At 38.2% G+C, this 18091-nt stretch overlaps 2 protein-coding genes across 2 annotated transcripts in view; both read left to right on the top strand.

The window, feature by feature from the left end:
• Positions 1-3722, top strand: part of LOC310936028 (semaphorin-5B-like) — a gene marked incomplete at both ends in the record, with an annotated part of 51460 nt that extends 47738 nt beyond the window's left edge. Inside the window, 4 exons of the mRNA XM_083900049.1 lie at positions 950-1099; positions 1236-1271; positions 1823-2034; positions 3561-3722. Of these exons, the coding sequence (XP_083756175.1) occupies positions 950-1099; positions 1236-1271; positions 1823-2034; positions 3561-3722 (560 nt within the window). The remainder of the gene's footprint in view (positions 1-949; positions 1100-1235; positions 1272-1822; positions 2035-3560) is intronic.
• Positions 3723-16659: 12937 nt separating this feature from the next.
• LOC310924580 (voltage-dependent L-type calcium channel subunit beta-4-like) overlaps positions 16660-18091 on the top strand; it is a gene marked incomplete at both ends in the record, with an annotated part of 29050 nt that continues 27618 nt past the window's right edge. The window contains one exon of the mRNA XM_083886362.1: positions 16660-16722. Coding sequence (XP_083742488.1) covers positions 16660-16722 — 63 coding nt within the window. The remainder of the gene's footprint in view (positions 16723-18091) is intronic.

The following is an 18091-nucleotide window of genomic DNA, read 5'->3' as shown; positions in this document are numbered from 1 at the left end:
ATGCTGTCAAATTGAAGCTAACACTGGTTATGCATGTTATTGTTTAGTTACAGGCAAGGAGTATTTTTTATTTGTTCCTTATAAAAGGGGAGATATTGTGTGATAACTTTGGTCATACTAGACTACCGTAGCCAGTGAGGTACCGTACGTGAGAACTGATGACGTAGGGACGGGACGGGAGCTTGAAGTAAAGGGAGAGCTACCCCATGTGAGTGTTGTGTTGTGCTCGTAAATAAACGGACTTATAAAGAACCCGTCGTGTCTGCTTCGTTTCGTGACAAGGTCGCACTCTGTAACAAAGGCTGAATGGCAAGGGGGCTGTGCGCAAAATAATCCATGGGGATATGTGGGTAATTGGGCAGTCTACCTGGGTTATCGGGCAGTCTACCTGGGTTCAGGCCAATTCAAGTGTGTTTTGTATGTGTTCTTACGGGCCTCAGAGGCAAATTTATGTGAGCATATGACAGACCTTGGCTCAATTGTTGTCATAAAAATGAAGCCATTGTTTTCTACTACGCTGAAATGACGTAGGCATTTTTAAATGAAACACGCTGTGGGTCATGTAAAGCTGAATTAAAACCAATCAAAACTGCAGCAAGGTTGCACACGTTTCTGGGAAGTTTTTAACATATTTAGGACAACAATCCTGTCATTACGACTCTGATTCTTTACTATGAATCCGATTTTTTGACACCTCTAATAAATATGCTTTATAAATTCACTGTCTCCCAAGATTAAATAATAATAAAAATAATAAACATGTTTGTATGAAAGCTGATGGAAAATCTCTACTCTTGTGATTAATCAATTTGTCAACAAAGCAAACATGATTGGTGGAGCTATTCCCAGCAGAAAAAAAACACATTAATAAAATAAGACAGGTTCAAACATATTGTAGATGGATGCAACTTAAAAGACAACAAAGTTCTACTTTTGATCTGTTCATCAGGTTTGGCAGAGTGGACGGAATGGGGGATTTGTGATGAGGATGGTCTGCAGCGTCGCACTTGTCAATGCCTCAAGGACCTAGCAGCTGAGTCCATTTCCTGTCAGGGAAATGTCACCCAGTCCAGGCCATGCCAGCCACATGAAGTGCCAGGTCAGTGCATGTTCTTATACATAAAAGTAAAATTAAAAATAAATAAAAACAGTTCAACAGACTGATGCTGCTTTAAGTGCGAGATCTACTTCACTAATGTTGACTCAGTGTTTTGTCACTGATCTGTCTACTCTAGTGATTTTGCCAGGACAGGACGACCACAGCTGTGGAAGTAAGTCAAAACAAGTGATGTCATTCATCACCTCAATTTAACTTATGTTAATGTTTTGTTTTTCTCCTGTACCACACAGTCGCAAATGGCAAATATGATGTGGTGCATTCCATTTGTAGTCGGAACTCTGAATTTTTGATGTCATGTTACATACACAGGAATGCCTCCTGAATTCAGATACTTTTAAGTATCTGAGTTCAGGAGGCATTTAAAAACCAGTGCTCCATTAATGGTAGTTGTGCACTCCATTTAGTTGGAACTCTGATTCTCAACTTGGAAACTTGGAGCATCTTCACCAACCGCTACACATAATTCCAAGATGGCCATGTCCATACAAACATTGCTCCTTTTACCGTTAATACCACTTCTGTTGTGTTTGTAACCCAGCCAGTATTTTCAGAAATGATTAATTGATCTGGAAAACAGATTAAAGGTTTTCTCAAAAAACAACAACCAACCTTCAGGATTTTTAGAGGTTTAACAATTGTCAGATGTCTTCCTCATGGTTTTACAGGATCCTTAATCTCATTGTCGTCTTCTTCTTCTTTCAGCCTTTACTTTGTTCCAGTTGATCGCTGTGGGCTCAGCGGGTTTCTTTACGGCAGCGTTACTCTCCGCGCTGGCCTTCACCTACTGCCAACACCTGAATCGGCCTTCTGCAGAGTTGGCGGTGATCCACCCCAGCACGCCCAACCACCTCACCTTCAACAAGCAGGGCAACACCACGCCAAAAAACGAGAAGTACTTCCCCATGGAGTTTAAGGTAAAACTGGCTGTATACAGCTACACGAGTCAAGTAACTAATTTTTCCCATAGTGCTGTCTTGGCAGCGAATGTTCAGTACCGGTGCCAGTTTTAAGCTTTAAGAGTTTGTTGTGCACATTAAAGCTGTACTTACCTTTCTTGCATGTCTCACAGCACTTATAGTGAAAATGTGTACATTTGTAGTAAAAACATGAACACCGCCTCCCTCAAAGTCCCACCCTCCAGGGTGGAACGGCAGCGGTCAGGCCCATGCACGATTCATTAGCAGCCTGGAGGCGAACTGCAGAGGTTCTCCTTACTGCTCTGACTGTCGGCTGGGACTGTGGAGGTTACTGTGCTTTGGGAGGTGATCTCGTAAACACACGCTGCTTGTTGAGCACAGTAACTGCAGAGTGCTTTCACGTCAGAGTATCCAAGGCTCGGGACTGAAGACAGACACTCTGCCAATTATTTTATTCGGTCCGAATATTTTAATTGGTCATACTTTTATCATAATAATATGATAATTAAATAATGATGAGTTTCAAAACCTGGTGGGTAGAGTTACAACAATATCAAAATGAGTAACGGTAAGATACCAGACAAAGTGTATTTTAGTTATAAATTATTAATTACTTTTAATGTTGTTTGGTGCATGATAAACATAATACTGGTGAAGTAAGAATTAATAAATGAAGTTGGAATATATATGGTTGAAATTAAATAATCATTCAGTTTCCTTTGCACATTCATTTATGTTTACCAAATATAAATAATCAACTTAGGATAACAAATCCACTGTCTTTAAAAAAAATTGACAATAACGCTTCTTCTCACCATAATAAATCATAGAGGACAAAATAGAATAAACAGGAACTGATTCCCTGTGAAAACTATATTTTTATGCATTTTCTATTTGCTTTATACTTTGACATCTCCAAAAAGAGGGTCAGGGAAGAAGAGGAAGAGGTTCAGAACCGTTATCTACTTCCCCTCATGTCATCTGCATTCAAACTCCTCAAAGGAGCCAACGCCTATCATTTGGTCCGGATCAGGGCGGGGGACGAATGGAAGACAGCCTTTAACACCCCATCGGGCCATTAGGAATATCTGGTGATGCCTTTCGGACTCACCAATGCCTGGGCTGTCTTCCAGGCATTTGTTTACAACGTCCTCCACTACATGCTCAATGTCTTCGCCTTCGTCTACCCAGATGATGTCCTGATTTTCTTCCCCAGATCATGTCACCCACACCAATCATGTCCGTCAGGTACTGGAGAGATTGTTGCGGTGGGTGTGGTTGTCCACGCAGGTTCTCTGTCTGTGCCAGGAGGCGACTCCTGAGGGGAGGGCTCAGTCATTTTATTGTGAAAATCCCTCTAATTTTGAAGTTTTCTTGTCCCTGTCTGCGTGCATTTTACTTTTCCCCTCTGTGCACGTGAGAGCTTGTGTGCAGCTGTTGAACTCTGCTTTTCTGTTATTTTTAGGTGACTGGTGTATTTTGTGCTGGTATTCACCATCAATGTCTTTGTCTCTGCACTGTAGACGCTTAACAAGAACAACCTCCATGTGAAGGAGGAGACATGCAACCACTTCCCTTCCCCACTGGCCTCCACCAATATGTTCAGCACCACCTACTATCCTCCAAATCTGGGCAAGTACGACTTCCATCCAGACTCTCCCTGCAGGACCTACATGCACAGCTGAGAGAAGACTGGAGCCAACAGCAGCCTGGAGGGTTTCAAGAGATTGTCCTGCTACGAGACACAATCCTAAAGGACAGCATATGAAAGGAGGGAAAAATTAAAGGTACTGTGTGTAAAATGTAGGAACATTTATTGGTGAAGAAGCTGCTGCTGAATATTGCTCACCACACTCTTCCCTTCCACATGTGTTGAACCTAAATACCCTTCAGTTAGCAACAAAACTCTAAAGATGTTTAATTTGTCCATGTGGGCTACTGTGTAGACATGACAGTCCAAAAAGACTGGGGCAGGTGTCGCTCTGGGGTGAAAAAATACAACAACAATTCATAAATATGTATGTATATATATATATATATATATATATGTTTTTTTTAAACTCTTTTTAAACGGTACCGTTTCAGGTTACAGTCCATCATTTACATACACAACCTAATCTGTCCTTACATTTCCAACATTACCAACTAAATTCATGCTCTCACATCCCAGCAGAAATTATGTGTTGTACTGTGTTTTTCTGCAAATGGGAGTTTTTATACAACACTGGAGATGCAGAGCACTTGAACATGATTAAATGAGAAGTAATTTATGTGTGAAAACAGCATTATGTTGGGGATAAAACAACTGTACAGTCAAACAGCCACTTAATATTTACTTTATAATGTAAAACATGATCAAAATTAGGTAATCCCATGAGATTATGCCAAGGTCTTACCTGTTTGACCAATGTTTTTATGTTTCATCTGTTGAACCTGCTTTGTGAAACGGACCCCTGGTGTTCTGTATTTACTTGCTTGCACAGAAGTAAAAAAATGAAGTCTGATCTGTGGTTGTGTGCAGGGCTGGTGTAGCTACTAGGGAAGCACAAACCCTTCTATAATTCTGATTTTTTTTTATGTTTATTTATTTTGCACAACGATAAAAATCTACATCTGCTGCAACATAAGTATATATGCAGTTGGACATAGGGAAGAACAAAAATATATCAGTACTGACAGGCATGGGCAAACATACATCTAAATACCTAACTAATAAATGTATCAAAATAAACCTCAAAACACAGCAGCCACAACTTGTATCAAAATACACTACTGTATTTTTGTATTTTCAAAATACTAAAAATACTCAGATTCAAGGAAATCTTCATGTCAATCGTCATTAGTGTGCACACAAAATCAGGAAGTCATATATAAATGTAACATCCTATGACCATCCAACACAATAATTACTTAGAAACCAATAATCATAACATGATGAAGTGACCATTTCAAGTTGTACACACAATCTCTAGGACTAACATTCAATTTAAAGTCTAGCAGAGATCAATTATTATAACTCCAATCACTAAATGGATAACTAAAAGAGTTCATTTAAAAAAAGGGTAACTCAAAGTGTGCCTCTGAAAGCTGTGATACAAGTCAAGGCAAATTAAAGTAGACACCAAGCACCATGACGCCCAATCTGTAGCAGAACCTCAGGTTTTGTATTCTTATGATGTCATCATGTTGTTTCAGAGAAATTGAATTGTATGTACAGTATTTTACAGCATTTTAAAAATACTTGACATTGAAGTATTTACAATATCAATAAAAAACAAATTATAAAATAATATTTTCTATTTGAAATAGTTTATATTAATATTTTAAATACATATTTATCAATACCAGAAAATATCAGAAATACTGGCCTGTGTACTGGTTATTGGCCCAAGCAAATATATCAGCAAAAATATGAATATGGTGCATCCCTAGTAGCTACAGTGTTTGGCCTCACTAAAACCACAATTCTTCCTTATTACACATCTGTGTGTTCTTGGATTGAATAAATGAGATGCACGTTTGAAATGATGGCAGACAGAAAGCTAGCAAACCATCACTCTAGACTTCACACTCATTTTACCAACAAGCAAGTGGACACATTACCCAAATGTTGAACTATTCCTTTGAAGTAAAGCCCTTAACCTCCCTTACTGCTCCCACTCTCTCCCTCACTTAGCTCTTGGCCCACTTCCTTTTCATTTTTCTAAATCAGGCATTGGGCATTATTGGGATTTTATACACTTAGTTACACTTTAACACCTTTACCATCGACCAACTTGTTGGAAGAACCTGCCTCACATCACTAAGGAGCAATTGTGTACTTCAACTGGACGTCCCTCTCACTTCCAACACACAAGTGTGTTCAGGACAGTGTTAAAGCAAGCAAAGATCTCAGGGTCCAGGGCTTCAACTGAACTACAGACTCTGTATGTCTGCGAAGAGACTCGTCTGCTGCTCATGTATGTTTATCAGGATGTACTTCTGTATGCAGATGATACAGCCCAGTGTGAAACAGTAAGTAGACAAATGATCCACACACACCATCCTTCACTGTGTGTGTGACTGGAGAGAATGAACAAACACACTTCTTTGCTTTTTAAAGCAAATAGCTTTGCTTTTGCTATTCGCGTTAAACTGTCCACATTGGAAAACGCTGAATAGGACATTTATGGACATCCCTCACTAAGAACTGTACATCAAAGTCTTTTTCTGACTGTTCTGTCAAAAGATGAGACAAATTATTTTCTTCACATATGTCACTTTGTATTTATGTGAACATTTATTTTGTACCTCCTTTGGGATATTTTATTTTTGTCTTTTTACTCCTGTATCATAAATGTTAATGCAGAGGTCTCAAACTCACAGCCCGTTGTCCACCTGCGAACCCCCGAATCTATTCCATGCAGCCCTCGAAATTTTAGTTATACCGATTTGACTCATTTTGCATCACACATACATTTATTTATTCTTCCATATCATATTGTTTTGTAATTCTATGAAATGTAATCATGGAAGTCGTTGTCTTGATATACTGTAATGTGAAATCATTTTAAGCAAATTTTGCCCACTCTGACACTCAGCCAACAAATAGATGCTGAGTGGCCCCCAGATCCTCTGAGTTTGAGACCCCGGCCGAATACAATACAATACTACAATACAATGCAGCTGTACCTGCGTATTTCAGATCTTCACAGGCACATGAACACACCATAGATGAGCTTTTCAAATACAAATGTATCTGACAAAAATAACACAACAATATAAAATAGATTTTCAAGAAGGTAAAATAAACCTCGTCTTGGGCAAATTGTTCTTATATTTTTGCCTAAAAATGACAAATTATCTTGGCAAGACCGTTTTGCAGTAAAAAATAAACACATTAAAGGAAAAAACATTTCACTTTATCTTAAGACATTACAGTTTGCTTCAAGCTTTAATTATCAGTAACAAGTGTTTAACAATGGTTTGCATGAAATCCTAAGGTATAAATGCTTCACGGGAATTCCAGGGTTTTTGACCTGGGCTCTGTATATGTTTATATGTTTATAAATGTGGGTGTGTACGTTATTTCTTTCAAAATGGGTTCAGTGGCCACTTGGTAAATTTAGGGTCCAGGTAGATAAATACAGCTTTATCAAGTAAAGGAAGACTAATTTTAAGTGATCATTTCGAACATGAAAGGATTTTTTTACTTGTGATACAGCTCTCATCATTATCAGCATAAGAATGTTTGGCTAGAATTGTTAAACCAAGCTTACAAATCTAGTCACTTTTTGTCTTAAACTAGACAAAACTGGCCAAGATTTAAGATCTTAAACAAACTACTCTTGGGTGGTTTTAAAAACATCAACATCTTTCAAACACAGTTTAAAGAATTACAAAATACAGTTTCTACCACACTTTAAAGACATGCACAAATGTGTCTCTCAGAAAGGGGAGCAGACTCGTCTTACTGTTAAAATAATAAAAAGAATATTGTTCCTTGATTGGGATTTCATAGCGTGTTACTGGTTGTTAAACACTGAAGTAAGCTGTAATATCTTATTAAGACCAATTTCTGTTTTTTTTCTTAAAATGTGGTTATTCTTGTAGTGCAAGATTTGCTTGCCAAGGTCATTTTTCCTATTTAGGCAAAAAATAATTTCCGACAATATACATATATATATATATATATATATATTTTAACTTTCTTGAAAATCTATTTGTGCAGTGTAATAGGCAGGTTTAAAAATACTGTTTTGTTGTACTGTAAAGAATGGAAAACAATGGCCGCCTGGAAGGTAAGAAAAACACAATGTCGAAAACATTTTTAAAAAGAGCTTACATTCTGGTTTGATTTCATGGACTGTAACTACAATATTGTGATATATTATGATAGTTAGTCTTATGAAAACATCAAATTTACATTTTAGTTCTTTCCATATTTGCTTACCACTGTGTGGATTTTGTCCCGAAACAATTTTGCTTTAAATAAATAATGTTTAAATATACACCATGTGGGTTTATTGTGACACTATCTGACAGTTCTTATCATATTACGTTAATCTGATATCTGTTATATGTATATTACACACAGTATAAGTTGTTTTTCTTAATTGTAAATACCATAAAATGAAATGAGGTGTTGTTCACCTTGTGTAGTTTATGTAGCATGAAACAGCTCTGATGTTTTGGTGTTTGGATTAACTGTACAGATACAGTCCACTGCAAAAATCGATTTTTATTAAAGTAAAATTAGCCTTGTTTCTGTAGTCCTAATTTTTTCCTCCAAAAAAAAAAGATCTTGGCAAGCAAATTTTTCACTAGAAAAATAATCTTTGTCTTCATAAATATTTAATCTTATTCATCATTTCAACCTGTTATTTATGGTGACCGACAGGGGCAAACACACTGCAATGACCCAGGAGAAATGAGCTGCTGTTGTGGAAATTTCTCTGCTGGTAAAGAATGAAATAGAGAACTTCTGCCGGCCGACAAGGTTTTATTTTCATTGCAATGAAAAGGTCAATCCTCTCAGGAGTGATCCTTGATGTAGAAAAGACCCCGAGCAAAGTTAGTAAGCAACCCCGGAGACGGCAAGGGTTGAGATTGGTCCTCAGGACAGGCAAAGCTAACGCTGCTCTGTGCCGGCCACAGTGCGCAATGAGCGTCCACAGAGGCGGAGCTAATCACCACCGACAACGTCGCTGCCAAACTATAAATACGTCATATCTTAATACACAAACCACATGTTTAGACTCTAAATGGCTAATTTCTCACCTCAAATTATCTTAAAACTGTTTTCGGGGCAGAAAAAATACTTATTTCAGGTGAGAAACGGGTGGAGGATAAAGCGGTAGATAATGGATGGATGGATGGAAACGGCCACTGTTTCAATGTTATTCAGCTGCAACAACAACAGTCGTTCTCTCTCAAACGCCATTGCTCACTGTAAGCCAAAAGCACAACAACCTTGCTTAGCGACCCCTACTGATCGGGCAGGAAATTTCAGTGCGTATCCGGCACTGCGACGGAGAACTATGAAGGCTCAAGGGGTTGCCGTGGTGACGCAGTTGGATAACGCATCATGCAGTTGTAGAAGTATAATGTGGCCTTTATTCCTTGCCCTGGGTTTTGTAGTGACTAACACTAGCGGCCTGTGTATCCTGCAGGTCACCGCCTCCTCGTCTTACCGCTATCCACAACTGTTTAAAGAGCTGGGCCGCATGTCTGGATTTGTACACCAGCCTACTGTCGACCTATCAGTCCGCCCTATTATCCACCCTTTACGGCAGGCATGTCCAAATCCGGCCTGGGGGCCAATTGTGGCCCATGTTACGATCCGGATCATCATTGATCCGTGATCCGTTCAGATCAATCATTTCGGTTCGGCACACACATGATCCGCGGATTGATTTATGAAAAAAAAAAACTTGTGTGCATGTTCAGTCCACACAGCGTGGTCATGGCGAAGGAACGGAGGAGCTTGAATGCCCCGCGTCATTTAAATCCCCCTGTTTTGGGGGAAAACCGTGACGGTGTGTAGGCACTGTGGCACAAGAAAGCCATTTTTGAAGCGACATCACCCCGGTGTTTCACTGACATGAGTGAAAACGAAAGCTGCTCAACAACCGCGTATCACCGCAGCATTTAAGCAGCCCCTTGCTGCACAATCCGACCGGGCTAAAGCTATCACAAACGCTATCGGTGTGTTTATAGGTGCAGACATGAGGCCATATTCAGTTGTGCAAAACGAGGGCTTTAAACACATGCTGAAAGTGTTTGAGCCACGTTACAACATCCTGTCGCGCACCCACTTCAGCGATCTTTATGAGCAGGAGAAGAAAAAAGTTGTGGATGAACTATCCCGAGCACTGTCTATTGCGCTCACAACAGAAGTCCGGTGCTGCAGACACGCCCCCTCTATGAGACTCACACAGGCACTCATCTTGCGCAAGTACTGACACAGGCAGTGGAGGAATGGAAGATAAAGAGGTCCACTACTAATATCCCAGTCACAACTGATAATGCCAAAAAATAAATAAATACAATACAATACAAATAAATGCCGTGAATGAGGCAGGACTGGGCCCACAGATAGGGTGCTTTGCACATATAGTGAATTTGAATTTGAAAAGGAAGGAGATATACCTTTTGATGTTGCAACTTTAAGTTGTTTTTCATTAATTGTGTTGAAAAAAGAGATATTATGCCTTGTGCACTTTAAGTTGATTTTATATATTTAAATTGAATAATTTAAAAGTGTTAATAAACGAAAAGACAAAACTTGCATTTGTCTATTTATTTATTTATTTTTGCTGATCCAAAAAAAATATTTAAAATAATTAAAGAGGAACGATCCGAACCGTGAGTTTTTTGGTCCGTTGCACCCCTAGTTGTCAGTTAGTTATAAGATGACACTCATACCACAACCACGGACATATTCAGCTGACAGTTACCACACACCACGGCTTATTGAAAAGTAAACCAACCAGTAATCCATGATATGGGCCTAAACTAAGATAATACAATGGTTTTCATCATTTGTATATCTCTATTAACAAAGAAAATACTTAATTTGTATCGCACTCGTTTCGCTGCCATCTTTGTTTTGTGAAAACACGCAAAAAGCATTCTGGGTAGCCCTTGCTCCCAAGGGTGGTCTCGGAAAATCTCTATATTGAGGGCGATACAGCCCTTAAACTTGCCCCTCAACTTAATTTTTCTGAGAATCTGGACAGCATTTGCACTAGAGTGCATTTTTGAGATTGCGGATAAGTAAGGAATTGGAATTCACCTGGGGACTGTATATAAAAAAGTAAAGTTGAAAGCGAGGACCGCCGTTTCCAGGCTGTTTTGGGATTTTGCAGCTATGCCACTTTATCTGCTCTACTTTGGTACGGTTCCTCTGGTGTGAAAGCAAGTTTAATGCAGGGGTGTCCAAACTTTTTGCAAAGAGGGCCAGATTTGGTAAGGTGTAAATGTGTGGGGGCCAACCATTCAGCCTGACATTCATTGAACCAATAACATTAAATACAAATGATCTATTTTATTAATGTTTTATTGCAAATAACACTTTAGCGAATATTAAACATATCTCAGTTCATTTGAAACATTACATATTATTCACTATTAAATGCTCACTGTAAACTTCTGAATTCAAAATGGTGGTTTTGATCATCACAAAAAAATCAATTAATTAAGATTTTAGAATTTTATTCACCTCAGGGGACTAAACAAAAAATGTGGTTTTAATGAGCAAGATGTCACACAGGTAATTCCAGGTAATCCCGTATCTCATCTCATATCCATAATGCATTAAACTATACCGTTTCTTTGCTTTCACACCAGAGGAACTGTACCAAAGTAGAGCAGATAAAGCTGCATAATACAAAAGCCACAACACAAATGCAAAAGCCACAACACAAATATAAAAGCCACAACAAAAATACAAAAGCCACAACACAAATGCAAAAGCCACCGTATTAAGGTGGCCCAGAGGTGTCAGGCCAAATACAAACGCCACAACACAAATACAAAAGCTACAACACAAATACAAAATCCACAACACAAATACAAAAGCCACAACACAAATGCAAAGGCCACAACACAAATGCAAAAGCCACAACACAAATACAAAATCTACAACACAAATACAAAAGCCACAACACAAATGCAAAGGCCACAACACTAATGCAAAAGCCACAACACAAATACAAAAGCCACAACACAAATACAAAAGCCACAACACAAATACAAAAGCCACAACACAAATGCAAAAGCCATAACACAAATACAAAAGCCACAACACAAATGCAAAAGCCATAACACAAGTACAAAAGCCACAACACAAATGCAAAAGCCACAACACAAATACACCTCTGGTGTGGCCTGACACCTCTGGGCCACCGTATAAAGCGGACCTAGACCGGAAGTTCCGATCAACGCTGTTTTTTAGTGTGTATCTGTGTCCTTACCTTGTTTATGAAGCCCTGAAGGTTCAAAACAAACAGTTCAGCCACTGCTCAGAACGCTGTGTTTTATTCTAATCTCTAGCTCAGCGAGATCTCTGAAAAAACCCAGTCCGGTTCTCCTGAACAGCGGATCCTCCTGCTCCGGGCACTAGTCCGGGCGCATCCAGTTGCGTACATTGAACAAAGGGACTGCGGCGGGGAGTCGTGAAGAAGCTATTTTTAAACATTGTTAAAACAATGTTTTGATAATGAGTAGCAGTGCATCCGCCGTTCCAGAGGGGGGAGCTGCGCTTCTGAGAGCGGATGAGCTGAATATACTGGCCAATCACAACTCTTTTGTCTTCTGGGTGAGAGAGTTGAGTCTCAAATCTCGCGGCTGGGAAACGCCGCCAGAAAAGAGGACTTCTATCGACTCGTTTACAGCAACTAGGAGGTTTTTGACCATAAAAACAAGTTAATGTATGTGAGTAGACCTCCATAACTAACATTTATGTGCAACAGGACCACTCTATGTGAGCTTTAACAAAGTTACACAGTGTGGTTATTGAACCCATGCAAACATAACAGATATGATTATGGTTACAGTTCATGTATGTCGTAAAGGAGATGTATTGAAATGTAATTCAATGTAGTGTCCTCTGAAGTCATAGAAACCACCTGTGTGCGTGAGAAATATGTTAACAATAATACATTATAATATAAATATAAAACATTGTGATATTTGATTTTTTTAAATAATAATTAGAAGGTTTGTATACTGTATCATGTTACATGTTTTCTTTTCTTATTATTCTAATTATTCACATTATACAAACTAAAACAGTATATGTAAGCTAGCCTGCTCAATAAATTAGAAAATGTTCAACATAGTACATGTATTATATTATATATTGAATATAATTTAATTAATATATATATTTTTTTACTTCTGTCATACAATATCACACTCTGGTAAATGAACACATAAGAGCATCTGATGCGTTCTTCCCCTTAATGCCTTTATTTTGACAATGCTGACATCTGCTGGCGAAAGAAGAGAGCACATGCAGTTTCTTATTACTACAGTACACTAATACTAATCAATGATATAGACAGTAATACTGTGTAACATATTAACATTGGTTAGTTAGTTTGTGTTGCGTTAGTACCACTTTATAATTATGTTATTATTATTATTATTATTCATAATAATAATTTAACTACTACTACTACTATTACTACTACTAATAATAATAATCATCATAATAATTTTACTACTAATAATAATAATAATAATCGGCATAGGCAAGACACAAAAGGAAAACACAAGCACTTATAAGCAGACAAATTTAGAAGATAAAACACAGCTTAAAAAACTATAAAAGCAGTCAAATAAAAAAATATAAAAAACATTACAACATTACACCAGAAAAAGCAGTGGGTGAAGGAGTGAATGGTACATTTCAGGAGCTGAGTCCTAAAATGCTGGAAGATAACAGGAGTAAACATTGGTGTTACCGATGGAATCACTGATGACAGACAAACGTTTACCAATTGACACTGACATTGGATCGGATTGGATCAAATCTGAAAAATGGGTTGTTCAAAAGGGAAAGAAGGATTCTGAATCATGAAATCCAATCCTAGTTTAGAAACGGATCAAACCTTCAGTTTGTGTTGTTCAAAACTTTTCAGTAGGATTCGGATAACTTTGATCCAAAAAACCAGGATTACCCTGATCCCAACAAGGGTTAGGATTTCAAGGTGGATTTCAGGAAGAAAATGCAGTAAAACTTAAAAATGACCTGTTTAACCATTACAGTGATAAAGTAGACATAGGCTACCAATTAAGCCTTTCAGTATAGTAACGTAACGTCATAAATCTTAACCCCATGAAATAAACCCCAACACAGATTTCAAACAAACAAAAATAATATATTACATTTTTAATATCTGTTACTGTCATTCATCACTGTATATTAATGTCAAAGAAACAATCATCAGATATGAAACTGTCAAAAATAATTTCGAACTATTGCATCCCTGCACGTCCAGTCAGTCCCTCATTCTGACAGAACGCCAGAGGTTAGTCTGGTTCTTCAACAGGCTCAGGTGCATCATAAAAGGGTCAAAATGTATTTATTTATCTTTAAATGGAAGTGGATGTTTAAGTTTTGTTTCATCTCAAAATAAACACTTAAAGTGACCCAATGTTGGCTCTTCTACCTGTTCTTTACATCCGGATTTGGTAATCCTGAAAACTGTGTAACTGGATCAAGGTGATCCAATCCAATGTTGCTTTGAAAAACCGGATTACCTGATCCTGGATAGCAGTACATGGGATTTCCAAATCTGGATAATTTTGATCCGGATTACATTTTTTGAACAACTGGCCCATGGATATAGTTGCTAATGCACATTTGAATGGAACCAAATATTCTACTCTGACATAATAACATTAATGATTGTTTGCTATGTGGCCACTAAATACTATTTTGTGACAATTTAATCTTTTTTTGACCATGTCATGTCCAGGCCTCTGTGAGAGAGATCACCGACACTGTCCAGCACAGGTGCTTCAAATGGGACAGACAGGTAAGTTAATGAAGTTATGCAGTAATGTATCTCTATAAGATAAGAAGATGATTTTTCACAGGGTTTTATATGAAAGTTACTTGTTGCCTTTGTATTAAAATTGTCTTCAAGGGAGCTTTATCCAGATTTTATAATACATCCATGGTAATGACACGTATCACACCGACGTTCCAACCACCAACCGGCAACTATTACAGCATACATCTTCTTTTGCGTCTTTTATTCCCTTTATAATCTGATCTAATGATTACATTTTCTTCTGACAGCCATTTCAAGAGAATAACAGTGGTAGTACTGTGGTTAAGTAGACGGACTTATGTTGGGAAGGTCATAGGATTGAATACACCAGCTCCCACGTTGTCTACTTTATTTACCATATATATATAAATAAATATATTGGGTGTGTGGTGGTAACCTTGACTGGGCCAGCCATATTTGCCACTCATGCCACAATGTCTCACTCCAAGGTTTTCTCAAAAGTTGGCAGCCCTGCTAATGGCATTATATTCATGAAAGGAGATTGCAACCACGTTACAAAAAGACAATAGTTTTTGCGGATGTGTAGGATGTGAAAAAATCGCTTTGTGAAGGGCAAAAGACGAGCACACAGAAAGAGTGGTGACCCAGGGGGAAAAGCCCTCCCAGTGATTCCGGTGGAGCTGGGATGGCTGTCCCAATACCTGAAACACCGAGAGATGGACAGTAATTTTGAGACCAATGTAAGCGATATACGGAAAGTTGTTGTTTACTACTGTTGCTGCGGACGTTGAATATTTTGGTTGTACGCCACAGAGGCGTCACTAGGTTTTAAGGACAGGGAGGCTTAGCCCCCAAGAGAAGCACAGGATGTGAGCAAACATAGCGCACAAGCACATCATTTCACAAACAGCTGACAAAGACTGAGAAACTGAGTAACTGATCAACATAGAGGCTAATGCCATGACTTTCCCTCACACATATTACATTTTGGGCACATATGTAACTAAAATGGTTGCAATTTCAAGCCCTGAAAATATTACTTAATTACTTAAATTAAAGTAATATTAAGATACTGTCATATTTGGGTCAGGCTAATTTGGCTTTTATATAAATATCTTAGCTTTCTCCACTTTCTAATCATTACTCTCCTCATTGAAAGCTCAAGTTAAATAAGTCTTATATGGTGCACCTTGACTGAAATGTTTCATATTTCATATTGAGTTCCATAAAATTCCAAGACTGTCTGCATCACAAATGACATCACAAACCTGTGAAATCCTTTAGACTCACCTTTTTAGTAGAGGTCTCTCTCCTCTCACTCCCTGTGCTCCTCTGCCCTGACTCCTACAGGTCAATAGTGATTATTATTAGTGTACTATTATTATTATTGTTATTATTATCCACTGATGATAATCATACATGAATGAGCTCAGCTCCTGACACACGGTGTGCATCCATGCGTCAATTGAGAAACACAGCTGATGCTCCGGAAGTTAGTCTTTGGTAAAACTCTATAAACATCCAGGGCCTTCACAACTCAGTCAGACTAGCTGTTAGCTGTTAGCTGGAGCTAACTAACTGTTACTAGCAGCAGTGATGAATACTTACTGAAACACTTTCTGATGTCCATTCTTCATTCACTTTATTCTGCTAAACTGCTGTATTCGCTCTGTGTGCTTCAAGGTGCACAGTGCACACACGCTGCAGGAGTGCAAGCAAGGTAGCAGGGAAAACGTGGACTGTATTTTCAGTGATGTGGGCGTTCTCTATTTGAACAAGTGGAATGGATTGGATAACGACGCACTGAAGGGACTCTCTCTCACTAGTACGCCCCCCTGTCGTTGCGTCGAATACTGCAGCGAACAACGCGCTGAACGCGCTGAAGCCTCCATGCTTGTAGGTCGCGCGCCGTCTGCGGAGCCCCGCGCCACGGCGTGAGTATAAACAAAGCTTGAAGCAGCCACAGGCACAGAAGCTGAGCCGAGGAAGGAGCAGAGTGAACGGCGCTCATGTTCTGCTGTGAGGCGTGAAGCTGGAGCACGCAGCCCGGAACCCGCCTCCCCTTCGCTGGGCTGGACCCGAGCAGCCAGCGCTCTGGACCGATGTCCTGGCCGAAATGTCCCGACACATATACATACGGAACAAGATAGGAGAGGGCATCCAGGCGCCCATCTTCCACGTGAGTCATCACTGTTTGTATTACACTTAAAATGTATATCAATATCAAAGAAAAGGAAAATTAATATTATTAATAATAAATACAAATCCTTGTTAAACAAGACAGGATACAGATTTTTCAGTCAGTGCTTAACATTTATTTATGTATGCTTTTAGTTTGTAGTATTTTTTGTTAGTTACTTTGCAGAGAAAAACAAAAGTGATTTAATAGGATATTTGGATGAAATAAAATGAAAAAGATATACAAAGATGATTACATAAAGTGGTAAAAACATAAATGTGCAGTGCTGTACTAAAGGCACCATTATAACTTTGTTGGTTGAGCAAAGTTTTATTTCTTTTTCTGGTCTGGTCTTTCCTGCTCTTATTAAATAATACAACCAGGAAGTAGAGAAAGTCAAACTTTTCCTTAGTAATCTTGCAAATTATGATTTCATGTTTGTCAAATTCTGTGAATGTTGCCATTTTTAATGCAATGAAACAAATAATCTGGTTGAGAACTTTGAAAGAATTACTTGAATTAGTAACACCTAAATTAATAAAGTTAATTCAAACTAACGTGAGTAAGTCTTCATATAATTTGGTAAATTTCCTTTCGGTAAATCTTTTTTTTCAGTTTGGAATGGTGTGAAGTTGATCTTATAATTATGTTTGCATATTCCAGTGAGTGTTAAAACTCATACAACGTGTAGCTGTTGAATGAATCTGTTTTCCTTTTTCTCAGCTACCATTTTTGACATAAATAACAGAACACAGATGTTACTTGAGACAGAGAGAGAGAGTCCTGGGATTGTTTGAGTGTAAGACACTAAATATTTAACACTTAAGAGACCTTCTGCCATGCTTCTGTCTTTAAGGACTGCATATATGCATATTTTCTGTATTTTCTGGTTATATTTGAATAAAAACAAGTTCAAAATGTATTAAAAATGGTCCTTATTGTATTGCTAAAACAACAAATTAAATGTTTTCCTCGAGACTTTTGCACAGTACTATAAAAGTTAATTGAATTATGATTGACATCTGAGACCATCATCATTTCCAACATTTTCTGACATTTCATGGACCAAACGACTAATAGAGAAAATAGATAAATTAATTGATCATGAAAATAATTGTTAGTTGCAGCCCTAAACAAACATTAAAACCATTTCTTGAAATATGAATTATAGATCCATTGGTGTTTCAACTGTCGTACTGTGACCTTAATGTTCTGCTTTGACTTTCTCCATCATGTTCTTTAATCATACACCTATTATCATGTTACTGTAGTCGTTTAAAAAACATGGTAATGAGTAAATACTGAAGGATATGAACTGCAAGAGTTGGTTTCGTTGAGTACGAACACTGATATCTTAATAAATACTAAA

Source organism: Microchirus variegatus, assembly GCF_963457635.1.
Source record: "Microchirus variegatus genome assembly, chromosome: 1".
In the NCBI taxonomy this organism is placed as follows: domain Eukaryota; kingdom Metazoa; phylum Chordata; class Actinopteri; order Pleuronectiformes; family Soleidae; genus Microchirus; species Microchirus variegatus.
Note: the sequence above shows the minus strand (reverse complement) of the source record. Positions and strands in the feature narration are given on the sequence as shown.